Source organism: Pelobates fuscus, chromosome 11 (genome assembly GCF_036172605.1).
Source record: "Pelobates fuscus isolate aPelFus1 chromosome 11, aPelFus1.pri, whole genome shotgun sequence".
Lineage (NCBI taxonomy): Eukaryota > Metazoa > Chordata > Amphibia > Anura > Pelobatidae > Pelobates > Pelobates fuscus.
In genome coordinates, this window is record NC_086327.1 from 29,127,587 (window position 1) to 29,154,106 (window position 26,520).

At 43.9% G+C, this 26,520-nt stretch overlaps 1 protein-coding gene across 2 annotated transcripts; it reads right to left on the minus strand.

Moving 5' to 3' along the window:
* Positions 1-2,662: 2,662 nt before the first annotated feature.
* LIN7B (lin-7 homolog B, crumbs cell polarity complex component) lies at positions 2,663-26,520 on the minus strand. 2 transcript variants are annotated; one of them, XM_063436882.1, is made up of 6 exons: positions 26,402-26,520; positions 13,042-13,168; positions 10,822-10,893; positions 10,362-10,571; positions 9,222-9,385; positions 2,663-3,759 (listed from the first exon to the last, which is right to left on the minus strand). In XM_063436882.1, exons 1-6 carry the CDS (start codon positions 26,437-26,439, stop codon positions 3,738-3,740), a joined length of 633 nt encoding a protein of 210 aa, XP_063292952.1. In that variant the 5' UTR covers positions 26,440-26,520; the 3' UTR covers positions 2,663-3,737. The 2 variants fall into 2 exon arrangements, with proteins under 2 accessions (XP_063292952.1, XP_063292953.1); XM_063436883.1 differs by having other exon boundaries at positions 13,042-13,160; positions 26,403-26,517.

Sequence of the window (26,520 nt, forward strand, 5' to 3'; positions counted from 1 at the left end):
ACGGCAACGCTCCAAATCTCGCGAGAGTGAACTCTAGCCCTGGAGCGCGGGCTAGAGTTCACTGGAACCACTGGACCACCAGGGATTCCCCACTGGGACCACCAGGGATCCAGAAATGTCCCCCCTCCTCCTCAATAAAGGTAAGAAGGGAGGGGGGACATAATATATTTTATTAAATACATTTTTTTTTTTTTTTTATTAAAAAGCCTCCCTTCCCTCCTCCCCTCCCCCATACACACTGCCCCCATACACACTGCCCAACATACACTGCCCCACATACACACTGCCCCCATACACACTGCCCAACATACACTGACCCCATACACACACTGACCCCATACACACACTGACCCCATGCACACACTGACCCCATGCACACACTGACCCCATACACACACTACACACACTGACCCCATACACACACTGACCCCATACACACACTGTCCCCATACACACACTACACACACTGTCCCCATACACACACTGTCCCCATATACACACTGTCCCTATATACACACTGTCCCCATATACACACTGTCCCCATGCACACTACACACACTGACCCCATACACACACTGACCCCATACACACACTACACACACTGACCCCACACACACTGCCCCCATACATACACACAAACACTGCCCCCATACACACAAACACTGCCCCCATACACACACTGCCCCCATATACACACTGTCCCCATACACACACTGTCCCCATATACACACTGTCCCCATACACACACTGCCCCCATACACACACTGCCCCCACACACACACTGCCCCCACACACACACTGCCCCACACACACACTGCCCCACAAACACTGCCCCATACACACACTTCCCCCTTACACACACTGACCCCATACACACACTGACCCACAAACACTGCCCCACATACAAACACTACACACACTGACCCCATACACACACTGCCTCCACAAACACTGCCTCCATACACACACTGCCCCACAAACACTGTTCCCATACAACACTGTCCCACAAACACTGTCCCCATACACACTGCCCCATACACATACTGCCCTGCACACACTGCACACCTATACACACACAGTGCCCTACATACCCTGCTGCCCCCCCATACACACATTGCCCCAAACACACACACACGACCCACCCATACACACAGTGCCCCCCATACACACACTGCCCCACACAGACATACAGTGCCCCCCCATACACACACTGCCCCACACAGACATACAGTGCCCCCATACACACACTGCCCCCTAACACACACACTGCCACCCTTACGCACTCACACTCACTTCACCGCTCACACACACACTGCACCTTTCACACACACTTCACCCCTAACACACACCACTTCTCCTATGCCCTATATCCCAGCAGACCCCAGGCAAGTTGTCAAACTGTTCTTAAACGGTATGACTACTTACTCCGGGGTGGGATCCTGGCACTACTGGCACCATAACTACTACACTGAGCTGTAGTGGTTATTGTGCTAGGATTATTTTTTTTAAATAATCTACAAGTGCCCCTCCCGAGATCAGGCTCTGGATCCGCCACTGACACAGACACAGTTATTTGTATTCACTAAACCCTGAAAAAGTGACGTTTGAATAGCAAAATTAAGAATAGAAGAACTGAGCTGTGACTAAAGCTGAAATCAAGTATTTCTCTATATTATTTAAAGTTTCCTAAGTGCTGCCATTTCAGTTTCATACAATTTGGGGTTCAGTAAATAACCCTGACTATGTTATCAACTACAATGTGAATTGTCATGAGCTCAAAGTGAATTTAAACTGGTTTTCAAATTTTAAAGGGACGCTATAGTCACCAGAACAACTACAGCTTATTGTATTTGTTCCTGAGAGTAGAATCCTTCCCTTTAAGCGTTTTGTTGTAAACACTGTCTTTTCAGAGAAAATGCAGTGTTTACATTACAGCCTAGGGATAATTCCACTGGCCATTCCTCAGCTGGCTGCTAGTGATGCTTCCTGGGGCAGTGCTGCACAGTGTGACTGACATTCAGTGTCTCCACCTGCATGGAGACACTGAACTTTTCTCATAGAGATGCATTAATTCAATGCAACTCTATGAGGAGATGCTGATTGACCAGGGCTGTGTTTAGCTTGTTCTGGCTCTGCCCTGATCTGTCTCCTTGACAGTCTCAGCTAATCCTATGGGAAAGTATTGTGATTGGCTCAGAACAAGACTTCTGATGTTGTCAGCCAAGGAGGCAGATCAAGGGCAGAGCCAGCAGAAGTTTGGAAAAAGGTAAGATTTTGCTATATTTAGAGAGGCAAGGGGGTGGGAGGCATTGGGGCTAGATTGGGTTTTAACACTATAGCGTCAGGAATATATGTTTGTGTCCCTAACCCTATAGTGTTCCTTTAAGCACACAGCTGACTATTATAGAGTAGCTAGTTTTTTTCAATTTTGCTATTTTGGCTAAATTCAGAATATCACATTCAGTTCACTTTGTAATCCTGACAACTCACACTTTAGCCTTGCTAGTCAGTTGTGAGAAAAAAAGGAAGAGGCTTAAGTACTGCACGTTCATTATCAGTTTGACTGATTCATATGTAGCCTCAATTAAGAAAAAGACCACACTTAAAAAAAAATATTCAGTTGGGACAAAACTGAGACAAGAAAATGAAATAAAACAACATATCACCAGATTATCATAAAGGGTTTTATTACGCTAAAACACAGCTGATATAGTGCTTTATGTCAAACGTTACCGGTCTACAGGTCTCTTAAAAATGTTGTCATACCAAGATAAAACATAAAGTGTGCTACCAACTTCAAAGAGCACCATAATCACTCGCACTTACTGTACTGGTTATAGTGCTTAGAGTGGTCCTTTAAACTATACAGCTCGTTACACAAAGAACAAAATTAAGTGTACCAACCGTAATATGATCAACAAGATATACACAGAAATACATAGTACAAAATCACTCTCACAATTAGGACTGGGTTTTACATACATGTATAGTGTGCCGGTATCCAGAGGTTTACATACTGTATAGGTAACAGGTATCCAGAATTTCAGAAGAGCTTATATACATCCGTAGCGTCTATAATATTAACCTCATCTAGTTTCTGGCCTTCCTTTGTATGATATATGGTATATTCCCGAGGCATCATGGACTAAATAAGCAAATGCAACAAACAGATAATAATTGAAAGCAATATAGAGATAGGCGGATGGACAAGGAGACAGATAGATAGGTAGAGGAGGAGATAGGCCTTAGGAGGGATATTCACTAAACTGAAAATGTCCAGGATTTGTAAACAGAAGGCCAAACTAGCCAAACTGAAATCAGAATTGACTTGTAGAATTGTAATCATTTGTCTGTTTTGGCCTAGATTTTGAAATTCTCTTTAAATTCAAGGCAATCTTCACTTTACTGAATAACTGTGCGAGATTGATGGATAGAGGGGTCGAAGGAGAAATAGAGAGAGTTGGGGAGGCAGAGAGAGAGAGGTATGGAAATATGGATGGGTGCATAGACAGACAAATAACTCATTTATATTATTTTGGTGTGTTTCGGGAGTAGCGAGATATTTTGCCTAGAAGCCGCTGAGATATTTCCTCACACATAGCTGCGGTGCAACATACAGAAAGACAACTGAAATAAATACTGTACACAGATCAGAGAGATGGGAACAGTTTGTGTCAATAAATACAAAGGGTCTGCAGCAGGAGAACCTTCTTGGTCCCAGTCATCAGTGAGACTCATCATCCTCGAGATTCAAGAGATCTGCCAATTAAAAAAAAAGCAAATAAAAAAAATAAAAAAATACATTGTATTTACGGGAAAGAATTAACATCTGCAGAATAATTCACTAAAGTTAGAATTCAAAGTGAATTTCAAATCTTATACCAAAATAGCCAAACTGGAAAAACTAAAAATACAACTATGCTTCTAGTTTGGATACCGAAGCCTTAAATTGTATAACTTCACCTTGATTTCTCACTTTCACTTTGGTGAATAATCTTGTTAATATTTCGGGGACAAAACTGTATTAAAATGCAGCAACGATAATTTTCAACTTTTATATGAAAGTACAGACGAGAAAAGGGCTGCGGGTGGAAGGAACAAAGGAAACCAACTTAGAGTGGTACTCTTCCCTATTAAGCCATGTCTAATTGTATGAAAGGTAACAAGATTTTACCTTCCACACGTGTCTATATAGTTGAATACCAGCATCCACCATATTTACTAAAATCTCTGAAGCAAATTTCTGGGGGGAATCTCTGTTTCCATATAGTAAAGAATGTATTTCATGATTAGAATGTGAAGGTTAACAGTTAAAATTCTTTGGATGCAATGTTACAATAGAGTATGCAGGGCCGGGATTTAAAAAAAATTGTGGTGGGAGCGGAGCTTCCCGTGCGGCGGGGCAAAGCTTCCCGTGTGGCAGGGGCAGAGCTAAAAGTGCCGGATAAGTGCTGCAGGGGAAGCAGGAAGGAGTCCCTGCTTCCCCCAAAAAACAGTCTCCAGGAGCTGCACTGCCTCCACAACAGAGGTAACTATGTGATTGTCTGTGTGTCTGTGACTGTCTGCCTGTGTGTGTGTGTGTGTGTATGACTGTCTGCCTGTGTGTGTGTGTGTGTATGACTGTCTGCCTGTGTGTGTGTGTGTGTGTGTGTGTGTGTCTGTGTGTATGCCTGTTTGCCTGTGTGTGTCTTTGTGTCTGTGTGTATGACTGTCTGCCTGTGTGTGTCTGTGTGAGTGACTGTCTGTGTGTGTGTATGTGACTGTCTGCCTGTGTGTGTGTGTGTGTGTGTCTATGACTGTCTGCCTGTGTGTGTGTGTGTCTATGACTGTCTGCCTGTGTGTGTGTGTGTCTATGACTGTCTGCCTGTGTGTGTGTGTGTGTGTGTCTGTGTATGACTATCTGCCTGCCTGTGTGACTGTCTACCTGTGTGTGTGTGTGACGGTCTGCGTGTGTGTGTGCGCGCGCGTGACTGTCTGCCTGTGTGTGTGTGTGAGTGGCTGTCTGCCTGTGTGTGTGTGTGTGAGTGGCTGTCTGACTGTGTATGTGTGTGACTGCCTGCCTCTGTGTGTGTGGATAGCCGCCTGCGGTGTGTGTGTGTGTGTCTGTCTGTGTGTGTGTGGCTGTGTGTGGGGGGGGGGGGGGGGGGGGTTCTGCCTGTGTGTGTGTTTGGCTGTCTGCCTGCCTGTGTGTGTGTGGCTGTGTGTGTGTGTGACGGTCTGCATGTTAGTATGTGTGTAAAACTGTATGTGTGGCTGTGTGTGTGTGGCTGTCTCCCTGTAATTGTGTGTGAGTGTGTTTATCTACCTGTAACTATGTATGTGTGTTACTGTCTTTACCTGTGTGTTTCTGCCTGATCCTGTGTATGTGACTGCCTGCGACTATGTGCATGTGGTGTATTTGACAGTGTATATGTATAACTGTGTGCCTCTGACTGTGGGAATGTGTGCACAAATATATACACCTGCCTTTACACACAGGCCTAAATGTATGTTTTTATCTGAATGAAATAACCATCACACACAGCCAATAAACCCTATCACATACACAGACAACACAAACATTACATAATATATGGATGACAGGGGGGGGGGGGGCTGTAAAGATTTTTCGCACAGGGCGCCTAAAGGCTTAAGGCCGGCCCTGAGTGTATGTAACATTACAAGAAAATTGTGGATTTTAGTGAGTTCAATACAAATGGTAAAACTGAAGCTAAAATAACAAACGTAGGGGTACTATGCGGGAGGCAGGAATAAGTGGGGTACTATGCGGGAGGCAGTTGTCCGTCCTCAAATGGCAGACGAGAGGGGAAATCCCACCTCTTACCTATCATTCTGTGTAGCGAGGCAATGCTAGAGGTGCTTTATTATCCTATGCCAGATCTGACAAAGCAGCTCTTGGCTTGTTGTGAGCGTCATATCCCCCACCCTTCTTATCCCAACAGAGGAGATATGAGGTTTAAGAGATGCAAGGTGGCATATGAGACGCAAAAGGGGGGTTAATAGCTAAAGATATATATTTATTTAAACTTCACCAACCATGAAAAAAAAATTCTGAGCTACTTTACAGGTTATGGCTTATAAAGCATTTTGTTATACTGACATATTTTAATAATTATACTTTTTATTCCAGAATTTATAGTAGAAAAAACAAATATGTCTTCCACAAGAATCTGTGTATCTAGCTGAGATGCAGTGCATGTGATTCTTCGTAGTAGGCACTGCTGAAAGCTTTGAGATGCAAAGAGCTTTACTTGGTATTAGGGTGGCTCAATGCAGTTTATATCTGCCAAGTTTAGCAGGGCGCCAATCAGAGGAGGGGGGCAAAGGGCAGGCTGGTGGACATATCCATGACAAAATCAGAGACACGGGTCACATGTCTACCTGTAAAGGGTGTGTGTCATCTCAGCAGCAAAGCACAGTGCAAGTGTGTTTAGAAAAGCTTCGCAGCTGGACTTTACCCAAGTCCTGCTCACACCATGTGGGTGATCGGGGGGCTGTTTATAATGCATGTGTGACTTGTCATCCTGCCGCTGCTCTCTCCATTTCTGATGGAAAGTGATATTCTTCAATGCTTATCTGTTAATCAATACATGTATGGGCTATTACATCAACCAAGAATACAATGGAGCTATGGTGGACTAGGCTCCTCTACAGTGATATGGATAGTATGCAAGCAGGAGGATGGCTCAGAAAGAAAATGCAATAATAGCATGAACAGGATGATGACTTTAAGAAAATAACAAATGTTGGGGGTGAGATGTAATTAAAAAGCAGTTCTGCCAAATGATTTGTGGTGAAGGGTTTGTGGGCTCAATGGTTCCTATGTCCACATGTGGTGGGAATGTCCTATAGTGGGTGGGGTTTTGGTGTCAGATCAAAGGGCTACTGGATACGTTTTTGAAGATTGATGGAGATGGAACCATGGTCCTTTCTCTTGTTTAGTTCAGTAGAAGAGTTAAAGGGACACTCCAGGCACCCAGACCACTTGTGCTCATTGGAGTGGTCTGGGTGCCAACTCCCACTACTCTTAACCCTGCAATAATTACTGCAATAATTACATTGCAGGGTTAACTCCACCTCTAGTGGCTGTCTAGAGGACCTCCAACGTCGCTCATTTCCTCATAGGAAAGCATTGAAAATCTTTTTCAATGCTTTCCGATGGAGAGCGCTAATGCGCATGCGCGGCATTGCCGCGCATGCGCATTGGGTCTCCTCTGCCGGTAGACGGGATCAGTCTTGCCCAACGGCAGACGGAGACAGTAGGAGGAGCGGCGCGGAGGAGGAGACAGCGATGAGGGACATCGTCGCTGCCTCAGGTAAGTGACTGAAGGGGATTGGGGGGTGGGAGGGAGAGGGTACCTCCAGTGCCAGGAAAACAGATTGTTTTCCTGGCACTGGAGTTTTCCTTTAACCAGACATGAGCAGACACTTTACAATAAAATCACTTTGGCTTTTACAAGAGCACTGTCTGCCAAATGGAAAAAGCAGGACGCTCCATTGTCAAATTCATCATAGGCAATAATAAACTAATGGATCAGCTCACAGCTGCAGTGGGGAGGCCACATATAGGACGGTTTGGGCCAGGAGTGGTGACCCTACTATGGTATAAGTCATGAGAGAGGTTCCGATTTGGTAACTTCCGGTACAACTGTTCAACTCTTTTTCCCCCTCTATGCTATAAATAATTAGTATGGGATCTCCTGCTTTCATTTGCAAGACAGGCTCTGTATCTTACCAATGTTTAACAGTAATGACAGGTACATACAATGATACAAAGATTGCAACTACTCACACCTTAGGGGTACATAGTTTATGGTCTGTCTAGACACTAATGTGTAAGGATCCTTGGACAAAGTTGCATAAGCTACATATTGAATTTGCTTTATTTCAGTGTCTCATTTTTACTATGGGAATTTGTATAAGCATTTTATGTGTTCAGGAAATTTGTAATAAAATTTTTCCTGTCTTTTAAATAAAGAATATAAATAAAAAAAGAAAAAGGTGTCCTAAAGCTCATATCAACTTCTGCTATGTTCAGCTGTTGCATTTGAAGAAGAGCTTTTAGCAGAGGAGTCACTAGGGGGGACAGAGGAGGCCATGGCCCCCCTACATCAGGCAGTGTCCCCCCTTGTATCCTCCCAATTGAAATTAAAACCAGGAGCAATAAGTCTCCCTACATAGGCTGCAGCAGCAGTGCACAGAGGTGGATGGAATTCTTTGAAGAATTCCAACGTGCGGCCAAAGGGGGCGCTGTGCTGGGGGGAACTTCGTGCTGGGTCACAGAGAGGAGCGCAGGGAAGAGACAGGGAGAGGAAGCTCAGCTTTGCCTGGGGGGGAATGAGGCACCCAGGCAGCTGCTGGTAAGTGTGAGTCAGTGTGTGTGAGCTGTGTGTGAGAGTCAGTCTGTGAGTGTGTGTATGGGTCAGTCTGTGAGTGTGTGTATGGGTCAGTCTGTGAGTGTGTGTATGGGTCAGTCTGTGAGTGTGTGGATGGGTCAGTCTGTGAGTGTGTGGCTGGGTCAGTCTGTGAGTGTGTGGCTGGGTCAGTCTGTGAGTGTGTGGCTCAGTCTGTGAGTGTGTGGCTCAGTCTGTGAGTGTGTGGCTCAGTCTGTGAGTGTGTGGCTCAGTCTGTGAGTGTGTGGCTCAGTCTGTGAGTGTGTGGCTCAGTCTGTGAGTGTGTGGCTCAGTCTGTGAGTGTGTGGCTCAGTCTGTGAGTGTGTGGCTCAGTCTGTGAGTGTGTGGCTCAAATAGAAGTTACATTTGAATGCTCTCTTCTCACCAACAAGATATGGTTAGGAAGTTACTATATATCTAATACCTAAGCTTCGATTTCACAGAGGATCTGACATTGGATTTATTATCCCACTAAGATTTTAGTCTTGATAAAGAGCATTTGTGTCTACTAGTTACGCTATTAAACTTTATAGCCTATCTAGTTTAGTCTAACTTTATTTAATTACTAGATTTCAATAAAAGTGAACTTTTACTTTATTTTTTGTTGCTTTTTTTAATGAAGGGTTTGTTTAGAGTTGATTCTATTTCTTAGCTCTACTTCTCCTTCAAATTCATGTTTAGTCTTTTGGTCTTTCTATACTAAAATTAGGGATTACCCCCCACCCTGTATTTAGCAACCTGACACACTCTCCCTTAGTAAACCAATTTATATTAATGAGATACCTCACTATGTGAAATCAGCAAAGAATACAAGCTCTATTTCCTTACGTGTAGCTGTTCTGCTGCTGTCGACGGCGTGCAGTTCGCATCTTCTCAAACCTTGCTTCCATCTCCTCTAGAACCTTCGGGGTGTAACGTACGACCAGCTTCACTGTTCCCTGTGCCGCTTTAAGGAGTTCCACTGCTTTTTCATGCTGCTCTCCTTCCACACTCTGCATAGTGGGAGATTATACCGTATTAGCATACATAAACAATATTAAAAAAGAAGTTGTAGTGGGACTCAAATTTTCACATTAATGTGATCAAAGTCCATTAGAAACAATATAAAGTCCATTAGAAACAATATATTGTGGGATATATCGTCCCCCAACTGGAGAGGTAGGCCAAATCCCAAAAAGGTTTGAGACATCCTCTTACTGCAAATGTAAACATTATCATGGTTATTCTAGTCAAGTAGAATGGAAGGAACATATAGGAAAACTACTCGGAGGAAAACCGGGTACCAGGGACAGGCCTTTTAAACTGCCTTTAGACTACGCAGATGAAAAAAGATTGATTAATAAAAAATATATTTTTATTTTTGTCTTAATTTAATAATGATCTTAACGGTAGGCATTCATTTTGCACTGTAGTGTTTGTAATTGCAGGATTTTATTCGTCTGGAGTGTTAGTTTGTGTGACAACAAGGGTGTACTTGTGTGGAGGATCATTGTATGCATGCAGGAGTGTGTGTGTGTGTGTCAGTGTAAGTGTCAGAATGCAGGGAGGTATGTTTCTGCAGTGTGTGAATGAAGGGCTGTATTTATGTAAAGTGTTTGCTTGGAGTGACAAAGTGTGCGTGTGTCATTGAAGGTGAGCATTGGTGTGTAGGATCAGTGTGTGAATGCAGACACCAGCAGTGTATTTGTGGAATGTCAGTATACGTGTGCATTTCAGCCACCCATCCTAATGGGCATTCTATGCATGACAGTTGCTATTCCAGAAGACCATATACATTGTGGCATTGCCCACCAGACAATGTGTGGATTAAAAATCACCCATTTGCTTTTTAAACACTAAAAATCAGCTTTAGGGTAAGTCTTTATCTCTATAACCTGAATTTGTTAATTTTGTTACCAGCAGAGATACACTTTTCCGTTACGCTCATCTGCACAAATACTGTAACGCTTGGAAAACGTAGTGACTCACCACCCCATTGACAGAAAGAAGCTGATCCCCGCGCTTTAGTCCTCCATGGCGGTCTGCCACTCCTCCAGGAATGATGCGTGAAATGTATATTGGGGAATTTTGCTCTTTTCCTCCCATGATGTTGAACCCCAGACCCTCATCGGTTTTTGGCAGCTCCACAACTCTTGGATGAGCATGTCCTTCACTGGCTGCAAACGCTGCAACAGTAGCCTGGAGGGAATGTAAAATGCTTAACGTTGAAATAACCTGTAGTTCTCTTGCTATGAGTGGTTGGGCATCTATGAGAAGGCAGTGTTCACAGTGGCAACCCAGGCAATAGACACCAGTACCACTACATTAAGCTGTAGTGTTTTTGGTTAATACAGTGTCCCTTTGATTATATTATTATTATTTTTATAATGACAACTGATAACATTACTCTCTATATGAAAGAATACATTTATGTCTTTTGATCTCTTACCCTGGCAGTTGCGTGAGCCCTTATTTCTGCACTTCCTGTGATGTCCAATGTATCGTACAGCTGCTCATATACCTGCAATCATGAATCAAGGAAGGGCAGAGGGAGAATCAAACGTATAAACATATACCTTCTATTTACACAGATACAATATATCACAGTGTATATCAACCTAAATGTCTTCAACAGAGTTACCCTTTGTCTGTCTCCCTGTGCGTGGTGTCTTATATGAATATTGTAAAAGTCTCTGCATTTATAAGTCGTCCCTTTTTTAAAACAATCTTTATTTTCATCATTTACCTGGCACACAGAAGATAGGATGATTGGCAAAATAAAAATGACAAATTGGTTAAGTTTACCAGTCCAACCAGCATTAGGTATCAGAAAATCTGCAGTACTCAGGGCTGTTGAACATTTGAGCAATGGATCCATTTGGCAATGACCAAGTGGTCCAGAATGCAGGCTGGCTTTGTGAAATCTGTTAGCTTTTTGTACATTAAAGGGACACTATAGGCACCCAGACCATGTAATCTCATTGAATTAGTCTAGGTGCAGTGGCCCCTGTTATTTTAGCCCTGCGACGGCAAACATTGCAGTTTTACATTGCAGGGTTAAAAGGAACACTGCAGGGTTAGGAATACATACCATGTCCCTACTTAATATTAGTGCTGCTTTTTTTCCAGCGCTGAGTCTCCCTCAGTGCTGTCGCGGGTTCCTCCTAGCATGATGCCATTCTGGATGCATGCTCAATCCAATGCTAATCATTGAGGACTGTAGGCGCATGCGTGGCGCTTGCCGCAATGTGCCTACGATTCCATCATACAGAATCATTGCATGTAATTATTCTCTAAGGAAGACTATTACAGCACTGTGCATACATGCGTGACATCGTGTTACGTTATGGTATGAGAGCCAAGACGCACAGTCCCGGAGGGCTTGGAGGCGTGACTTGAAGCTGCACTTTCAAGCATTCTAATTAGCAAAATATTTAGATTTAGGGGCAGTAGGGAGGAGGGAACAACTGTTGGATCTATAGCAACTTCATCTAGATAAAGTTGTTATAGCGAGTACAGTGTTGTTTTAAACCTGCCTCTAGTAGCTGTCTACCAGACAGCCACTGAAGGCACTTCCTGGCCTTTCACGGAGTTTGCTTTTCTTGAGGACGTCCAGAGTCTTCTAAATCCCCACAGGAAAGGACTGATTCAGTGGTTTCTTACAGGGAAGACCTAATGTGCGCACAAAGCTTTCCGTGCATAAGGTTTCCCCATTGGTTGACGACTGAGGAGAAGCCCGACCCAGCGCCGAGGGACCTCAGTGCTTGAATCAGGTAAGTGTGATAAGGGTTTTTAACATTATAGTTTTTAATAAACTTTAAAGGGATTCCATAGTGTTAGGAACACAAATCTGTATTCCTAACACTATAGGGCCCTCTGGTTCCCCCTCCCTTGCGCCCTCCCCCCACAACCCCTAAACCCCATAATTTACTCACCTGATTCCAGCACTGATCTCCATTGGCGCTGGGTAGGTGCTTCACCTCCCACAACATCATCCGACAGGGGGACCCTATGCACATGTGTGGCAAGAGCGGCGAGCGGATTAGGCCCTCCACATAGGAAAGCACTGACTCAATGCTTTCCTATGGGGATTTTACTGACACTGGATGTCCTCATGCAGAGAGTGTGGACTTCCAGCATCACCTAGAGACCCTAGAATCCAGTAAACTCCTGGAAGCACCTCTAGTGGCTGCCAGCATTCTATAGCAGAACACTGACATGTGAACAACTCCCAGCAACCTCTGCTTTACCTATAATGCACTGCTCTGCACTGGTTTTATTAGATAAACTCAGCACTGCTATAGAAAGCATGTTGCGAGCATAATGATTGGCTGGTATGGGAAGAGATCACTGCAGAGACAACAAAGTTTGGTAATGTACAATAAATATAGAAACGTAAAAAAAAACATATAGGTAAATCTCATTTTGCAATTCACTCTTCGCTGCTGGCTATCATGGATAGAATCACCACAAGGTAAACAAGATCTTATCTACACCATAGATCTTCCCGAGCTGATAAAGGAAGTGGTTAATGGTCCCAAGCCTAGCAAAGTGTTATCTTTGACATACCCAGCCCCACTAGCTTTCTCTCATTAGCCACAAAGATAGTGATTCTGGTGTTTTTTTCCTTGTGGTCCAGGGACATGGAGAATATAAAGTCGGAACTCACCTCCCGTATGGCAGAGCAGAACTTGCTTTGAAGAACCCGCTGTAGAGCTTGAAGTTTCTGAGGCGGCACTTCTCCGCTTCGCTGCAACCGCTCCAGCAACTCAATGGCACGAGACACATCTAGGGGTCATGAATTATTTAAAAAGAAAGTATGTATACTATGTAAATGTAGACTGGAACATTGATAGTAAAGCAGAGTCCCTTCGGATTTACCACCAATGTGTAATTATACCCATCAGGCCACCTAACAGGCGAGAGGAAGAGTATTAATACAAAACATATGTTTACTCAAAGACTGACATAGCAAGGGCCTATGACATTCTTTATTTTATTTGACTGTCTACATGACTGTCTAATGGTAAGACAGGCCAGATATTAAGGAATACAGAAAGTAGAATAGTCAAGGTACAAGCTTGGGTCAAAATACAGAGAATCAATCAATATAACGAGCTCTCGGGTTCCACAGAGTTTAACAGGGCATAGAGAAAAAAAATATAAACTCTTATAGCCATAGGAGTAACTCTGGTTAGTAGCTGACATGTAACGTGATGACGCGCACTTTCACATCAGTTAACTGTACCAGGGAGGCAGGGCCATACAAGGGTCCCAATTCACAGTGGCCGGCGTCACACCTAATGCCTGTGGGGGCTGCGGACACGTGGGGAGAGGAAGAGTATTCATACAATACATATGTTTATTTAAAGACTGACAAAGGAAGGGCCTATGACGTTCTTTATTTTATTTGACTGTCAGCTTCCACTTATTATTATTATTGCTAATAAAGCAATAACGTGTTCCACACCGCGCTGTACAATAAGCGGGCATGCAGTTAAGTGGTTGCAACATGATAAGTTGGGTGTAGAAGGTGTCTGGACCATGTGCAAACAAGCGTATAAATTTAAGGTATAAACCACCTGTTTTCAGTTAGATCATTTCACATAACACTATAAATTACTTATCCATGCGAAAGGTCAGCAAAATAGCTGCCCTACATATGTATCATTTATACTCTACTGGAGGGGAATCAACTAATTAAATGTGCGCATTCTTAGAACCATTACGTACTACACAAATTTAAGTAAGCTATTAAGATATAGAACATTTTATGAAGTGCCAATTGCTCTTTCATGTTAAATCAGGGCACTCAGCAGAGGACATGTAATATTTAATTAATTAATGCTCTAAGCACAAGAGCCACTACAACTTAAAAGACTATTAAAGGCAAACAGACCACTTCATGTCAATGAATATCTCAATGAAGTGGTCCGGGTGTAGTGGTTCTTTAGTTTTAACCCTGCAATGTAAAGTACTGCCGTTTAGCAGATACAGCATTGCTTACTGGAGGGTTAAATAAGAACCTAGCGGCTGTCTACTGACAGCCACTAGACGTGCTTCCGCTATGGGAACCAAATCAATATCGGCTCTCACAGCTAATGTTCATTTAATTGGTGGAGCACATAGCTGACCGTTTATACGCCTTTTTATCTACGGTGAGCGCCACATATGTATTCAAATACTTCACATAGCAAAGCAATTGATTTCAGAGTGCTGTCCCATTGTACCAATTTAAGTTCTGTGGTGTCTCAGCCTGTCCCTGGAGGCTTTTAACCCCTTAAAGACCAAACTTCTGGAATAAAATGGAATAATGACATGTCACACATGTCATGTGTCCTTAAGGGGTTAAAAGGAAACACTGCCATTTATTAGAAAATGCAGCGTTTACTTTGCTGCCTAGTAATATCTATGGTGGGAGACACTTAGAAGGCCACTAGAGGTGATTCTTGTGTCAGTGCTGCACAGTGTGCAGCACTGGCAATCAGTGTCTCCGCGCTCTGCATGAAGACACTGAATGCTCCACATAGAGATGCATTGATTCTCTATGAGGAGATGCTGATTGGCACAGCTCAGCATTTGTTGCGCATGCACAATAGCCTCCCAAAGCTTTACTATGGAAAAGCATTGGAGTGGCTGAGATCGTCAAATTTGATGATCTCAGCCAAGGAGGCGGAGAGGAGGGGGAGCCAGCTGTGGCAAGACCAACGCCGCACTGTAAAAAAGGTGAGTAAAATCAAGAGAAGAGATGAGCTGGGCACTTAAAAACTTTTAAAACTATTATAATGTTCCTTTAAAGTGGCCCTATCACATCCCACCCAACAAAAACATTTTGAGCATACAACGGCGATAAAATCTTCATGAAATGCTCATAAAGATGCTGTCAAAACATATCGTAAAACAAAGTGGGGACTACATTGCCTTAAGGAATAATCTTATCTATATTAAAATGTCACAAAAAGCAGAGCTACTGCCGATCCAGGACAAGTGCTGCCCCCGATCCACCAGGGACCCATTAAAGAGAGAGAACCCCAAAAAATGCATTAAAATATTTTGCCACCCTTCGATCTCTTCATTACATGTAAGGGAAATAAGACAGCAGAAATTATTACCCATATCTATATCCTTTGCTGTTGGCATTCTCTTCCTATTTGCTGAGTGAGCCAGGTCAATACATAAATCATTCAATGGGGAAGGAATGTGATGTCACTTCGTGCCTCACTCTGTTCCCTGTTTCAGTCTGTTGTACTACTAGAGTAGACCATGCGGAGCATGAAGAGCAGCCTACTCTTTCGGGTTTAGGATGCACTACAAAATACAACAAACCACCAGATCCCTGCACTGGCTGCCAGGTGTCTACACTGTTATTGTAATTAGGGTAGAAAACGTAAAAACTAGGGATCGACCGATTATCGGTTTTACCGATATAATCGGCCGATATTCGGTATTTTCGGCAATATCGGTATCGGCCAATAGGGATACCGATATTGCCTATAATACCTCCCAGGACCGCCAGGCTCATTACAAGCCCGGCGGTCCTGGGGGGGGGGGGGGGGGGGGCGGGCAGCAAGCGTTTACTCACCTCCCAGCAGCTCCTCCAGCTCCCCAGTGTAAATCTCGCGAGACCCGCGGCCAGCTCTGACGGCCGCGGGTCTCGCGAGATTTACACTGGGGAGCTGGAGGAGCTGCTGGGAGGTGAGCAAACGCTTGCTGCCCCCTCCCCCAGCTAAGCCAATGCCACTGGGCCACCAGGGATTAACATATCCCCCCTCCCTGGCAAGGCAACAAGCAGGGAGGGGGGACAACAAAAAAATAAATAATAATAATTAAATATATAAAAAATAATAATTTAATATAAAAAAAAAATAATAAAAAATGCCCCCTCACACATACACTACACCATGGGTCGTCAACCTGGTCCCTACCGCCCACTAGTGGGCGTTTTAGGATTTCAGGTGGGCGGTAGGGATTTCCAGGTTTTGACGACCTGACGACCGGGCGGACGGGCGGGCGGGTGCGAGCCGGCGGTACCCCTGCGACTGGGTACCGCCGTGACAAATTGCGGCTCCGGCCCGCGCGGCAAACCGCCGGGGCTGCATATGGAGGGGTCCATCGGGTGGCCACCCGATGGATGTGGATTGTGAGGGGGCTCGGTCAGCGCTGGGCGCTTTAACAGCGCGACCGGGCCCCCTGTGATGACATCGCAGAGCTGGGAGGAAGTGACTGCACATCACTTCTCCCAGCTAATACTGAGAGCCGCGCGGGAGGAAGACCAGGGAGTCAGAGTGGGAACTCTGACTCCCATCCACCTGAGCCACCACTGGACCCCAGGGAAAGTCACCCTCCTGAATCTAAAAGGTAGGAAACAGGAGGGTGACTTAAATATAATGTGTGTGTGTGTGTGTGTGTCTTTGTATGTATGTGTGTGTCTGTATATATGTGTGTCTGTATGTATGTGTCTTGTGTGTATGTGTGTGTGTATCTGTGTCTGTATGTGTGTCGTGTGTGTATGTATGTATGTGTGTGTGTATGTATGTGTGTCGTGTGTGTGTGTATGTGTGTGTGTGTATCTATGTGTCGTGTGTGTGTGTGTGTATGTATGTGTATCTATGTGTCGTGTGTGTGTGTGTGTATGTATGTGTATCTATGTGTCGTGTGTGTCTGTATGTGTATCTATGTGTCTGCATTTGTGTCTGTATGTATGTCGTGTGTGTGTGTATGTGTCGTGTATGTGTGTGTGTGTGTGTGTCGTGTATGTGTATGTGTGTGTGTCGTGTGTGTGTATGTGTATGTGTCGTGTGTGTGTGTGTGTATGTGTCGTGTGTGTGTGTGTGTATGTGTCGTGTGTGTGTGTGTGTATGTGTCGTGTGTGTGTGTGTATGTGTCGTGTGTGTGTATGTATGTGTCGTGTGTGTGTATGTATGTGTCGTGTGTGTGTATGTATGTGTCTTGTACGTGTGTCTTGTACGTGTGTCTTGTACGTGTGTCTTGTACGTGTGTCTTGTACGTGTGTCTTGTACGTGTGTCTTGTACGTGTGTCTGTCTGTTATAGTGGACTATATAGTAAGTGGGCTACCTAGCTCAGCCTTCCTACTGGGCATTGCTACAAGGAAGGTTAAAAAATAGAAAAAAGGGGAAAAAAAAGGTGGGGAGGGGAATTGAGGAGGGAGAGGAGATGAGCTGACGCACAAGAAAAATCATAGAGAGATAATATGAGAAATCATATTATGCGCAAACAGAGAAGTCGTCTGAATATCACTGAAAGAGACCTTCGTTTGTTCCTTACGAAAATCGAACCAGATATCAAATATTTAGTCTCGCAGCATCAACCTCAAGGATCTCATTAATCACTAGTAAAGGTAATTTCAATTTACTTTATTGTTTTCTCATTAAACTTTATAAAGTTAAAAACCTTATAAACCTGCATTAAGTAGAAATAAAAAGATAAATGTACGTACATTTATTTTTTGTAAAACACCCTCCTTTCTAAAAAATATTCCGCATTTGCGCGAAAACTGGTGGGCGGTAAGGAAATTTTTTCAACCAAAAAGTTGCATTAGTGGGCGGTAGGTAAAAAAAGGTTGACTACCACTGCACTACACAAACACACTGTGTATATAATGCAGTGTGTTTGTATAGTGTGTGTATATAATGCAGTGTGTGTGTGTGTATATAATGCAGTGTGTGTTTGTATAGTGTGTGTATATAATGCAGTGTGTGTGTGTATATAATGCAGTGTGTGTTTGTATAGTGTGTGTGTGTGTTTGTATAGTGTGTGTGTGTATATAATGCAGTGTGTTTGTATAGTGTGTGTATATAATGCAGTGTGTGTGTGTGTATATAATGCAGTGTGTGTTTGTATAGTGTGTGTGTGTGTATATAATTCAGTGTGTTTGTATAGTGTGTGTATATAATGCACACTACACAAACACACTGTATTATATACACACACACACTATACAAACACACTGCATTATACACACACACACACACTGCATTATATACACACACACTATACAAACACACACTGCATTATATACACACACACTATACAAACACACACTATACAAACACACTGCATTATACACACACACACACTGCATTATATACACACACACACACCTTATACAAACACACACTGCATTATATACACACTACATTATATACACACACTATACAAACACACTACATTATATACACACACTATACAAACACACACTACATTATATACACACACTATACAAACACACACTGCATTATATACACACACACACACTATACAAACACACACTGCATTATATACACACACACACACTATACAAACACACACTGCATTATATACACACACACTATACAAACACACTGCATTATATAAACACTACACAAACACACTGCATTATATGAACATTACACAAACACACTGTATTATATAAACACTGCATTATATACACAGTGTGTTTGTGTAGTGTGTTTATATAATTCAGTGTGTGTTTGTGTAGTGTGTTTATATAATGCACACTACACACACACTCTGCATTATATACACACACTATACAAACACACACACTCTGCATTATATAAACACACTACATTTACTATACACACACTACACAAATACACTCACTCTGCATTCCTTATATACACACACTACACAAACACACACACTTTGCATTTAGTATATACAGCATTCACTTTACACACACTGCATTTACTTTACGCACACTACCCACACACTACACAAACACTCTGCTTTCATTATATACACACTAGACAAATGCACACTGCATCCACTACACAAACACACACTGCATCCACACCACTCACACTACACAAACACACACTGCATCCACTACACACACACTGCACAAACACTGCATCCACTACACACACATACACAGCTCCCCTGTCTAAACACACTGCATCCACTACACGTGGCATCTATATTTTGTGCATTTACCTTTAGAAATAGTTTTTTATTTTCCAAAATGGTAAATGTACAGAATATCGGCAAATTATATCGGCTATCGGCCTGAAAGTTCACAGAATATCGGTATCGGCTCTAAAAAATCAATATTGGTCGATCCCTAGTAAAAACATTGTTTCTGTGGCTTTGTCAGTATTTAACTAATACCCGACACGCAGAACTTAAGGTAAGAAAATAAAATATAACCAGAATACTAAAGTCAGGCTTTCGAATGGCCGGATTTAACACTAATAATATAGAATAGTACAGAACAGGCCTAGGTCAGAGAGTACGTAAATGTTAAGACAAGCCAGATATCAAGGAATACAGAAAGTAGAATAGTGTAGGTACAAGCCAGGGTCAAAATACAGAGAATCAATCAATATAACCAGCTCTCAGGTACCCATGACAGGGCACAGAGAAAAAAGCGAAAACACATAAACCTTTTATAGCCATAGGAGTTACTGGTTAGTAGCTGTCATGTGATGCCAAAAAGTGCATCTGTACGATGACGCACACATGTTTGCAACAGTTAACTGGCGGGGCCATAAAAGGCAGATCTCGATCGGCGGAGCCTGACTGCCAAAGCAAGAGGTCGCATGATTCCTGAGCTCCTGAAAGCAAAATCGACAAAATACGGCCTCTCCTACCGATACTTTTGGGCGACAACAGATTCCCAAAACTCTAGGGCCATTATGGGTGAAGAAAAATAAAAAACTGAAGCCTGACAAGCCCCGATTGGGGATGAATATCGGAGACATGTGGCGACAGGCCAGGAGCGGCCTAGGGCCCAAGATGGCGTCTATCATGGGAGACAGCTCGGATTTCTCTGATGATCCACTCAACGAGGGAGATGAAGGGTACTTACCCGCTCCGGCTACCACGCTGCTACCTCCACGGCCAGACCCGACCACTGCCCCGGTGACCACAGAGATCATGAAAGAGCTCCTAGCAGATCAGCAACAAAACCTAATGGCAGATATGGCTACCATACGCAAAGATATATAGGGTTTGACAGGCCGTCTGGGGGAACTGGAGAGGTTCTCCACTACAGGCACGAAGCAAATTGCATCCCTGCAGAGGGCAGTCCACGACCTGCAACAGTAAAACTTACAACACGAGCGCCGTTTTGCGGCCCAAGAAGACACACGCCGCAAGAACAACCTCAAAATAAGTGGGATCTCGGACACTGTCCCTGAGGCAGAGCTGCCACACATGGCCAGACGTCTGCTAGCGGCCCTCTTGACACCTAGACAGGCCAAAACAATTGAAATCGATGGGGTATTCCGGGTACCCAAACCACGGAAAGCACCATCCACAGCTACGAGAGACCTGGTGGTTCAGTTCCGCAGCGGGAAAGACAAAATGGCACTACTGGCAGCCTGCAGAGATAAGCTACCATACCACTTCGAAGAAATGGAGCTCACCTTTTACACCTACCTTTCGGGCAGCACGTTGGCCTGGCGTAGAGAATTCCGACCACTTACATCGGTGCTACGGCAACACAATATCCGCTACTGGTGGCACCTCTCTCGTTCTCTGATCATCTACAACGGAGAAGCGACCCACACAGCCCAAGACGTCAAAGAAGCGGCAACTATCCTACACAACATGGGCCTCTCTGGCGAGCCTCAGAACCGAGATAACTTACCCAAGACGGCCAAAACCCGACACCACTGGAACCCACAGACAGCCGCGGAGTTTGTACCCAGACCACAGGCTTCGGTGCCCTATGCCCGGGCCACCACCTGAACGCAGCAGGGACCTTCTCCCACTGAGAATACCCCAGACCCCTGGAACTCTACAGTTACACATACCCCTGACGGGACACGCTAAATACTCAACCACTCAGATGACTGGCATGCTTGCCTCCCCATATGATCCCTTACCCCCCCATGCCCACGGGTGACCTGGGCACCGGGAGTAAACTCTCTGGTTGATGCCCACAGCGAGAACTAGCTAGGACGGAGGGTTACGCTCCCTACAAGCGTCCAAAACCCCACATTATGCCTGCTCAGACAGATTTTAGATCTGTACCCCGCAACAAACAGCACCTACATCCTAACATCACTGTACACCTCCTACTGACAGAGCCAGGACCAGGCCTATACATAAATACCCACAGCACGACAGATGTACCAACCACAACAACACTACCTACATGTATATAGCGTACAATACAACACACTATACAGCAGTGACCTCAACGACACCCGACACAGTCCTGCGAATAAGGTCTATCTCCTTGGTCACGAGCAACTAAATGGGTAAAACCTGCAGTTAATCCACTGTTTACGTTTTTGTAGTTATTTAAGCCTGACATAGCACAGTCCACCCAACTACGCTCAGACGATAACATGACAGCTTCCTCAGACGAGAGTGGACTTCAAATTATTCACCTTTAAAAAAAAAAAAAAAAGTGTGCAAATCTACTCAAATGTCCCATATCTGTTTAAATGCTTTGTATGATCCACTGCTTGATACCTGCTCTTGGGGCATGCCAAGCATATCTGTTGTAATAATATGCACAGTAAAAATAAAGAATAAAAAAAAAAAAAAAAGGCAGATCTCAATTCACAGTGGCCGGCGTCACACAGAATGCCGAGGGGGCCGAGGACACGTAGGAAGGAGGTGAGCGTGGCACTCAGGCCAGCCATGCAGGGACGCGCTGCACCTGAGCACGCCTTGCGGATGCCATGACAGGCTCTTTGTGTAAAGGACAAAAGGATTGGAGAAGCACTTATGATGTGCCTTGTAGAATTTAAAAGGGCACTATGTGCACCTAGACCACTGCATCTCATTGAAGTGTTCTGGGTGCAGTGTCCCTGTCCACGTAACTCTGTAATGTAAAAGACTGCCGTTTCAGAGACATTGGAATGTTTATCTTGCAGGGTTAATACTTTCTCTAGTGACAGTCTCTCAGACAGCCACTACAGGTTTAACTCTACGAAATGAAGCTGAACGTTCTCATGCAAAGCGTCTTAAAATCCCCCATAGCAACGAGGTAACGCTGGAAAGAGTTACGCGTATAAAGGGTTTTTAACCGATCTGTCAACGTCAAATTTCGTCACTTCCCAGAGCCATCACTTATTGTTATTATTATTATTTACATAGCGTCAACACATCCCGCAGCACTTTACAATTATAATATGGAGATGTCTGACAGCAAGTAATTTACATACAGAATATAACTTAGACAAGACGTAAGGAAGGCCCTGCTCATCGCGAGATATCTATTAAAGGCTCCTGTGGGATCCTCCGTAGACATCAATCTTGTCATCTGTAACGTGTGGATAAAATGTCAGGAGCCGAAGAATAAAGATGGCGGTGCCTGCAGGGAGACTGCAAGAGCTGAGTACAACACCTCTCTGCTTTACCCCAAACAGTAAAATCACTAGCTAACAGAGCATTTTAATTCAGGCGAAAAAATGCACTTGGAAAAAATATTTACTCAACATTTTTCCCAGCTAGACTCATTTGACATATACAGTATGTTGCAATTTAGCTGTAAGATCAACACAATTCATACTGTTTTTAATGTATTTTTTTGTTTTTATTAAAGGGACACACCAGGCACCAAAACAACTTATCTTACCTCAAGGGGTTAAACCAGGGCTTGATAGATTTGCTTGGAATCTAGGAGCCAGCTAGAAAAGTTAAGAACCAGAGAAATCAACGCCAAAAGTACAATTCTTAAAGGGACACTATAGTCACCAGAACCACTACAGCTTAATGCATTTGTTCTGAAGTCTATATCCTGTCCCTGAACGCTTTTCAATGTAAACACTGACTTTTTAGACAAAAGGCAGTGTTTATATTGCTGCCTGGTAACACCTCTAGCGACAGTCACTCAGACGGCCTCTAGAAATGCTTCCTGGGTCAGTGGTTCACAATGTGCAGCACCTATGTTAATGTTCCCTCTGAGAAGTTAAATTGTTGCAGTGGCATTTTGCCGTGCATGCGCAATAGCCTTCCAATGCTTTCCTATGGGGAAGCATTGGATTGGCTGAGATCGTCAAGCCGTGATAATCTCAGCCATTGAGGTGGGGCTAGCCGCAGTGTCATCAGCACGGCGTGGGGAAAAAAGGTGAGTAAAAATACTCACAGACATACTGACACACACACACACACACACTCAAAGACATACAGACACACACTCACAGACATACAGACACAGACACACACTCAGACATACAGACACACACACACTCACAGACATACAGACAGACACACATACATAGAGACATACACACAAACACAAACATACTCACAGGCACACTCACTCACAAGTAATTACTTTATTTAAATCCACCCAGGCTTCTGGAGAGCTGGAGTGGATAGGCTTTCCCCGGGGCCAGTGATACTGCTGTCATCTCCCTACTCAGCTCAGTCTCGTGCACTATTTAATGAGCCGAAGGCCGGAGTGAGACAGCTCTCCATGAGCTGCCGATCTCCCTTCCTTACATCTCAATGAGCCGGCCAGCCGGCCGCCTCCCTCAATCAGCAGCCTGCCTCAGCCCTCCGTGATCCGACTGCCCACCTCTGTTCACAAATAAACGAACCACAAATCCCAGGTGCCAGGACAAATTTCCTGGTAGCCATGGCGACCTGCCGCCTGGGATTTGTTGAGCCCTGGGTTAAACCGTTCTCAGAGTGCCGCTGGACAAGGGCGACGCTGATTGGCTTATAGCGGTTAACTGACGCTCTCAGCCAATCAGTGATTCCCTATTCACAAAACTGGCATTTGCAGAGACTGCTCTTACCAATGAGTGAAGCCCTCAACCACCTGGCACTGCTCAGTGCAGGAGCCTTCGGATACAGATGTGGCAGCATACGGTGCCAGGCAGACCCAAAGTATGTTGTCAGACCATTGTAAAACAACTTGACTACTTACTGTGGGAGAGCGCCAGGGCTACCCTAGCAGCATAACCAGGCAGAAGAAGTTATGGTACTTGGTGTGTTCTCGGTGCTTTTCTATGCCCCCACCCTCAGGGTCCCACTCCCGCCTGGCTGAAGGGGGAGGAAGGGGGTTAAACACTCACCTTTCTCCAGCCTCGGGCTCCCTCGGCGCTGGGGACTCGCCTCCCTCTTCGGTCGTCATCGGCTGAATGCGAATGCACGGCAAGAGCCGCGCGCGCATTCAGCCAGTCCATAGGAAAGTATTCTCAATAATTTCCTATGGACGCTGGCGCCTTCTCACTGTGAAAATCACAGTGAGAAGCGCAGAAGCGCCTCTAGCGGCTGTCAATGAGACAGCCACTACAGGCTGGATTAACCCATATGTAAACATAGCAGTTTCTCTCAAACTGCTATATTTACAGCAGGCAGGGTTAACCCTAGATGGACCCGGCACCCAGACCACTTCATTATGCTGAAGTGGTCTGGGTGCCTATAGTGGTCCTTTAAGTTTTTTAGGACCTGGTATTAAGCAACCACCTAGAATGATATAAGGGTGATTAACTGAGGTGTGAACAATTGAGTATTCAAAGAGGATTTATAATTTAAGGCTAAAATAGCTGGATTAGGAAAGTCTTGTTGGTGGTGAGACAGGGGCTAATTGTAAGCCCCTATACAGATTAGCATGCGTCATTGAGTGATGTTACATGTATGACAGTTATACAAGAATATAATAAAAATATCTGGATCTCACGTGTCCTCCGCACAGACAGGGTTGTTTACTGAATTAAGCCGTTTGTTGCAGCAAATTAAAACCCACATGGCAGCATTTAGGAAAAATAATAGATCTGAAACCAGTTGCGCACTCTGTTATAGTAACAGCTTGACTATTTTGGTATCAGTTTGCCAGTTTGGATTTCAATTCACTAAATTTCATTTCTTATTGAGTGAACCCAAGAGGTGATGATTGCAGAGGACGAAGCAGACTTGACCTGCGCAGCAAAACTGTCAAGATGAAGTAGATTTCTAAACAAAATGGCCTCTGGGTAGCATTTTCATTAGGTGACCAACCTAGCAAGATATTCCGTATTCGTAGATATCCTCTTTAAGTTTTGTTTTTAGCGGACTCAACTTCTGTCTTTATATTGTAATTTTCTATTCTCTTTCAGTATATTTCCTATTCATATTCTTATTACAAAAAAAATATAAGAATTACTGATTCCCTTCAATTTGCTTCATTTTACGGTGCTATAAAATCCTCTCCTCAGGGTCTATTTTTTTTTTTTTTTTTTAATTAAAGTAAAAGTGAGTGGGAAAATGACGAATCCGTCTAAAACGCACGACAGATGCACAAACGTTTAGTGTCCCAAGTGTCCGCTAACATACAAACGCAGCCTTGAAAATAAATAAATAAATCAAATCCAGAAAGTGTAAAGTTAAAAAAAAATAAAATAATACAGAAAATAGTGAAAACTGTATATACAAGATTTAGGGGGGGGAGGGGGGTTAATAACACCCTGCCCCCTCTCTGTGGGTTTTGAGTATACTGCATGAGATAAATGCTTATTATTGTGCACCCCCAGGTACAATATGAATAAAAAAGGTTTAGTGATGCAACAAAAATGTGATTTTCTAACTCAGCTGAAGGTGCATAATAGCAATAGCCTTGAGATGCCCTAGAAACCTTTTTTTCCCCTCAAAAGATCTGTTGTAAGGAAGGGGTAAGTGGTCCTCACTGCAGGGATAAAAATGCATGAGAGACTTAAATTAAATAAAATCGCATTAATTCACACACAAATTAAGCAGGGAAATGAAATTTGAGCACATAAAGGTTAAAGCACAGAACATGTTTTTTTGGCAGACATGAGCATAGAGGTATATATGAGATGTACCAAGTGTGATATAAATGGATTAGCTGTTAGGAGTGGGGGTAGATGAATAGAATAGGGGGTGCTGATAGGCAATGGCTGGGTAATGTCTGCAGATCACACAGAGAGCTGGATTTGGGGAATAGACAAGGTTATTAGGGATCCTGCTAAAATCCTGGGTAGCAGCATTGCTGCCATGGATCAGAGGAGAAAGGAGCAGTATCAGCCATTTATGTGTCCTCTCCTCCCACTGGTTACAAGCCCAGGGTCAGATAGCAATAGAAAATGCAGAATATCTCTTACCTCTTTCCAGACCTAAAGGTTCAATTAGAGCTGCCATCTTAACTCCAGCAGTCACATGCCTAGGAGTTCCCCCAGTGTGGAGGAGGAGGTGGGGTTGGGTAGCTCAGCCCACAGTGAG

What these genes read in the sequence shown, in the direction of transcription:
- LIN7B (XM_063436882.1), bottom strand. Translation starts at nt 26,439, where the DNA reads ATGGCAGCTCTAATTGAACCTTTAGGTCTGGAAAGAGG. An exon ending in CCTTTAGGTCTGGAAAGAGG is followed by an intron (nt 13,169 to 26,401) that starts TAAGAGATATTC and finishes AAATAATTCATG; the next exon opens with ACCCCTAGATGTGTCTCGTG. An exon ending in CAGCAGCAGAACAGCTACAC is followed by an intron (nt 3,760 to 9,221) that starts GTAAGGAAATAG and finishes TTTAATTGGCAG; the next exon opens with ATCTCTTGAATCTCGAGGAT.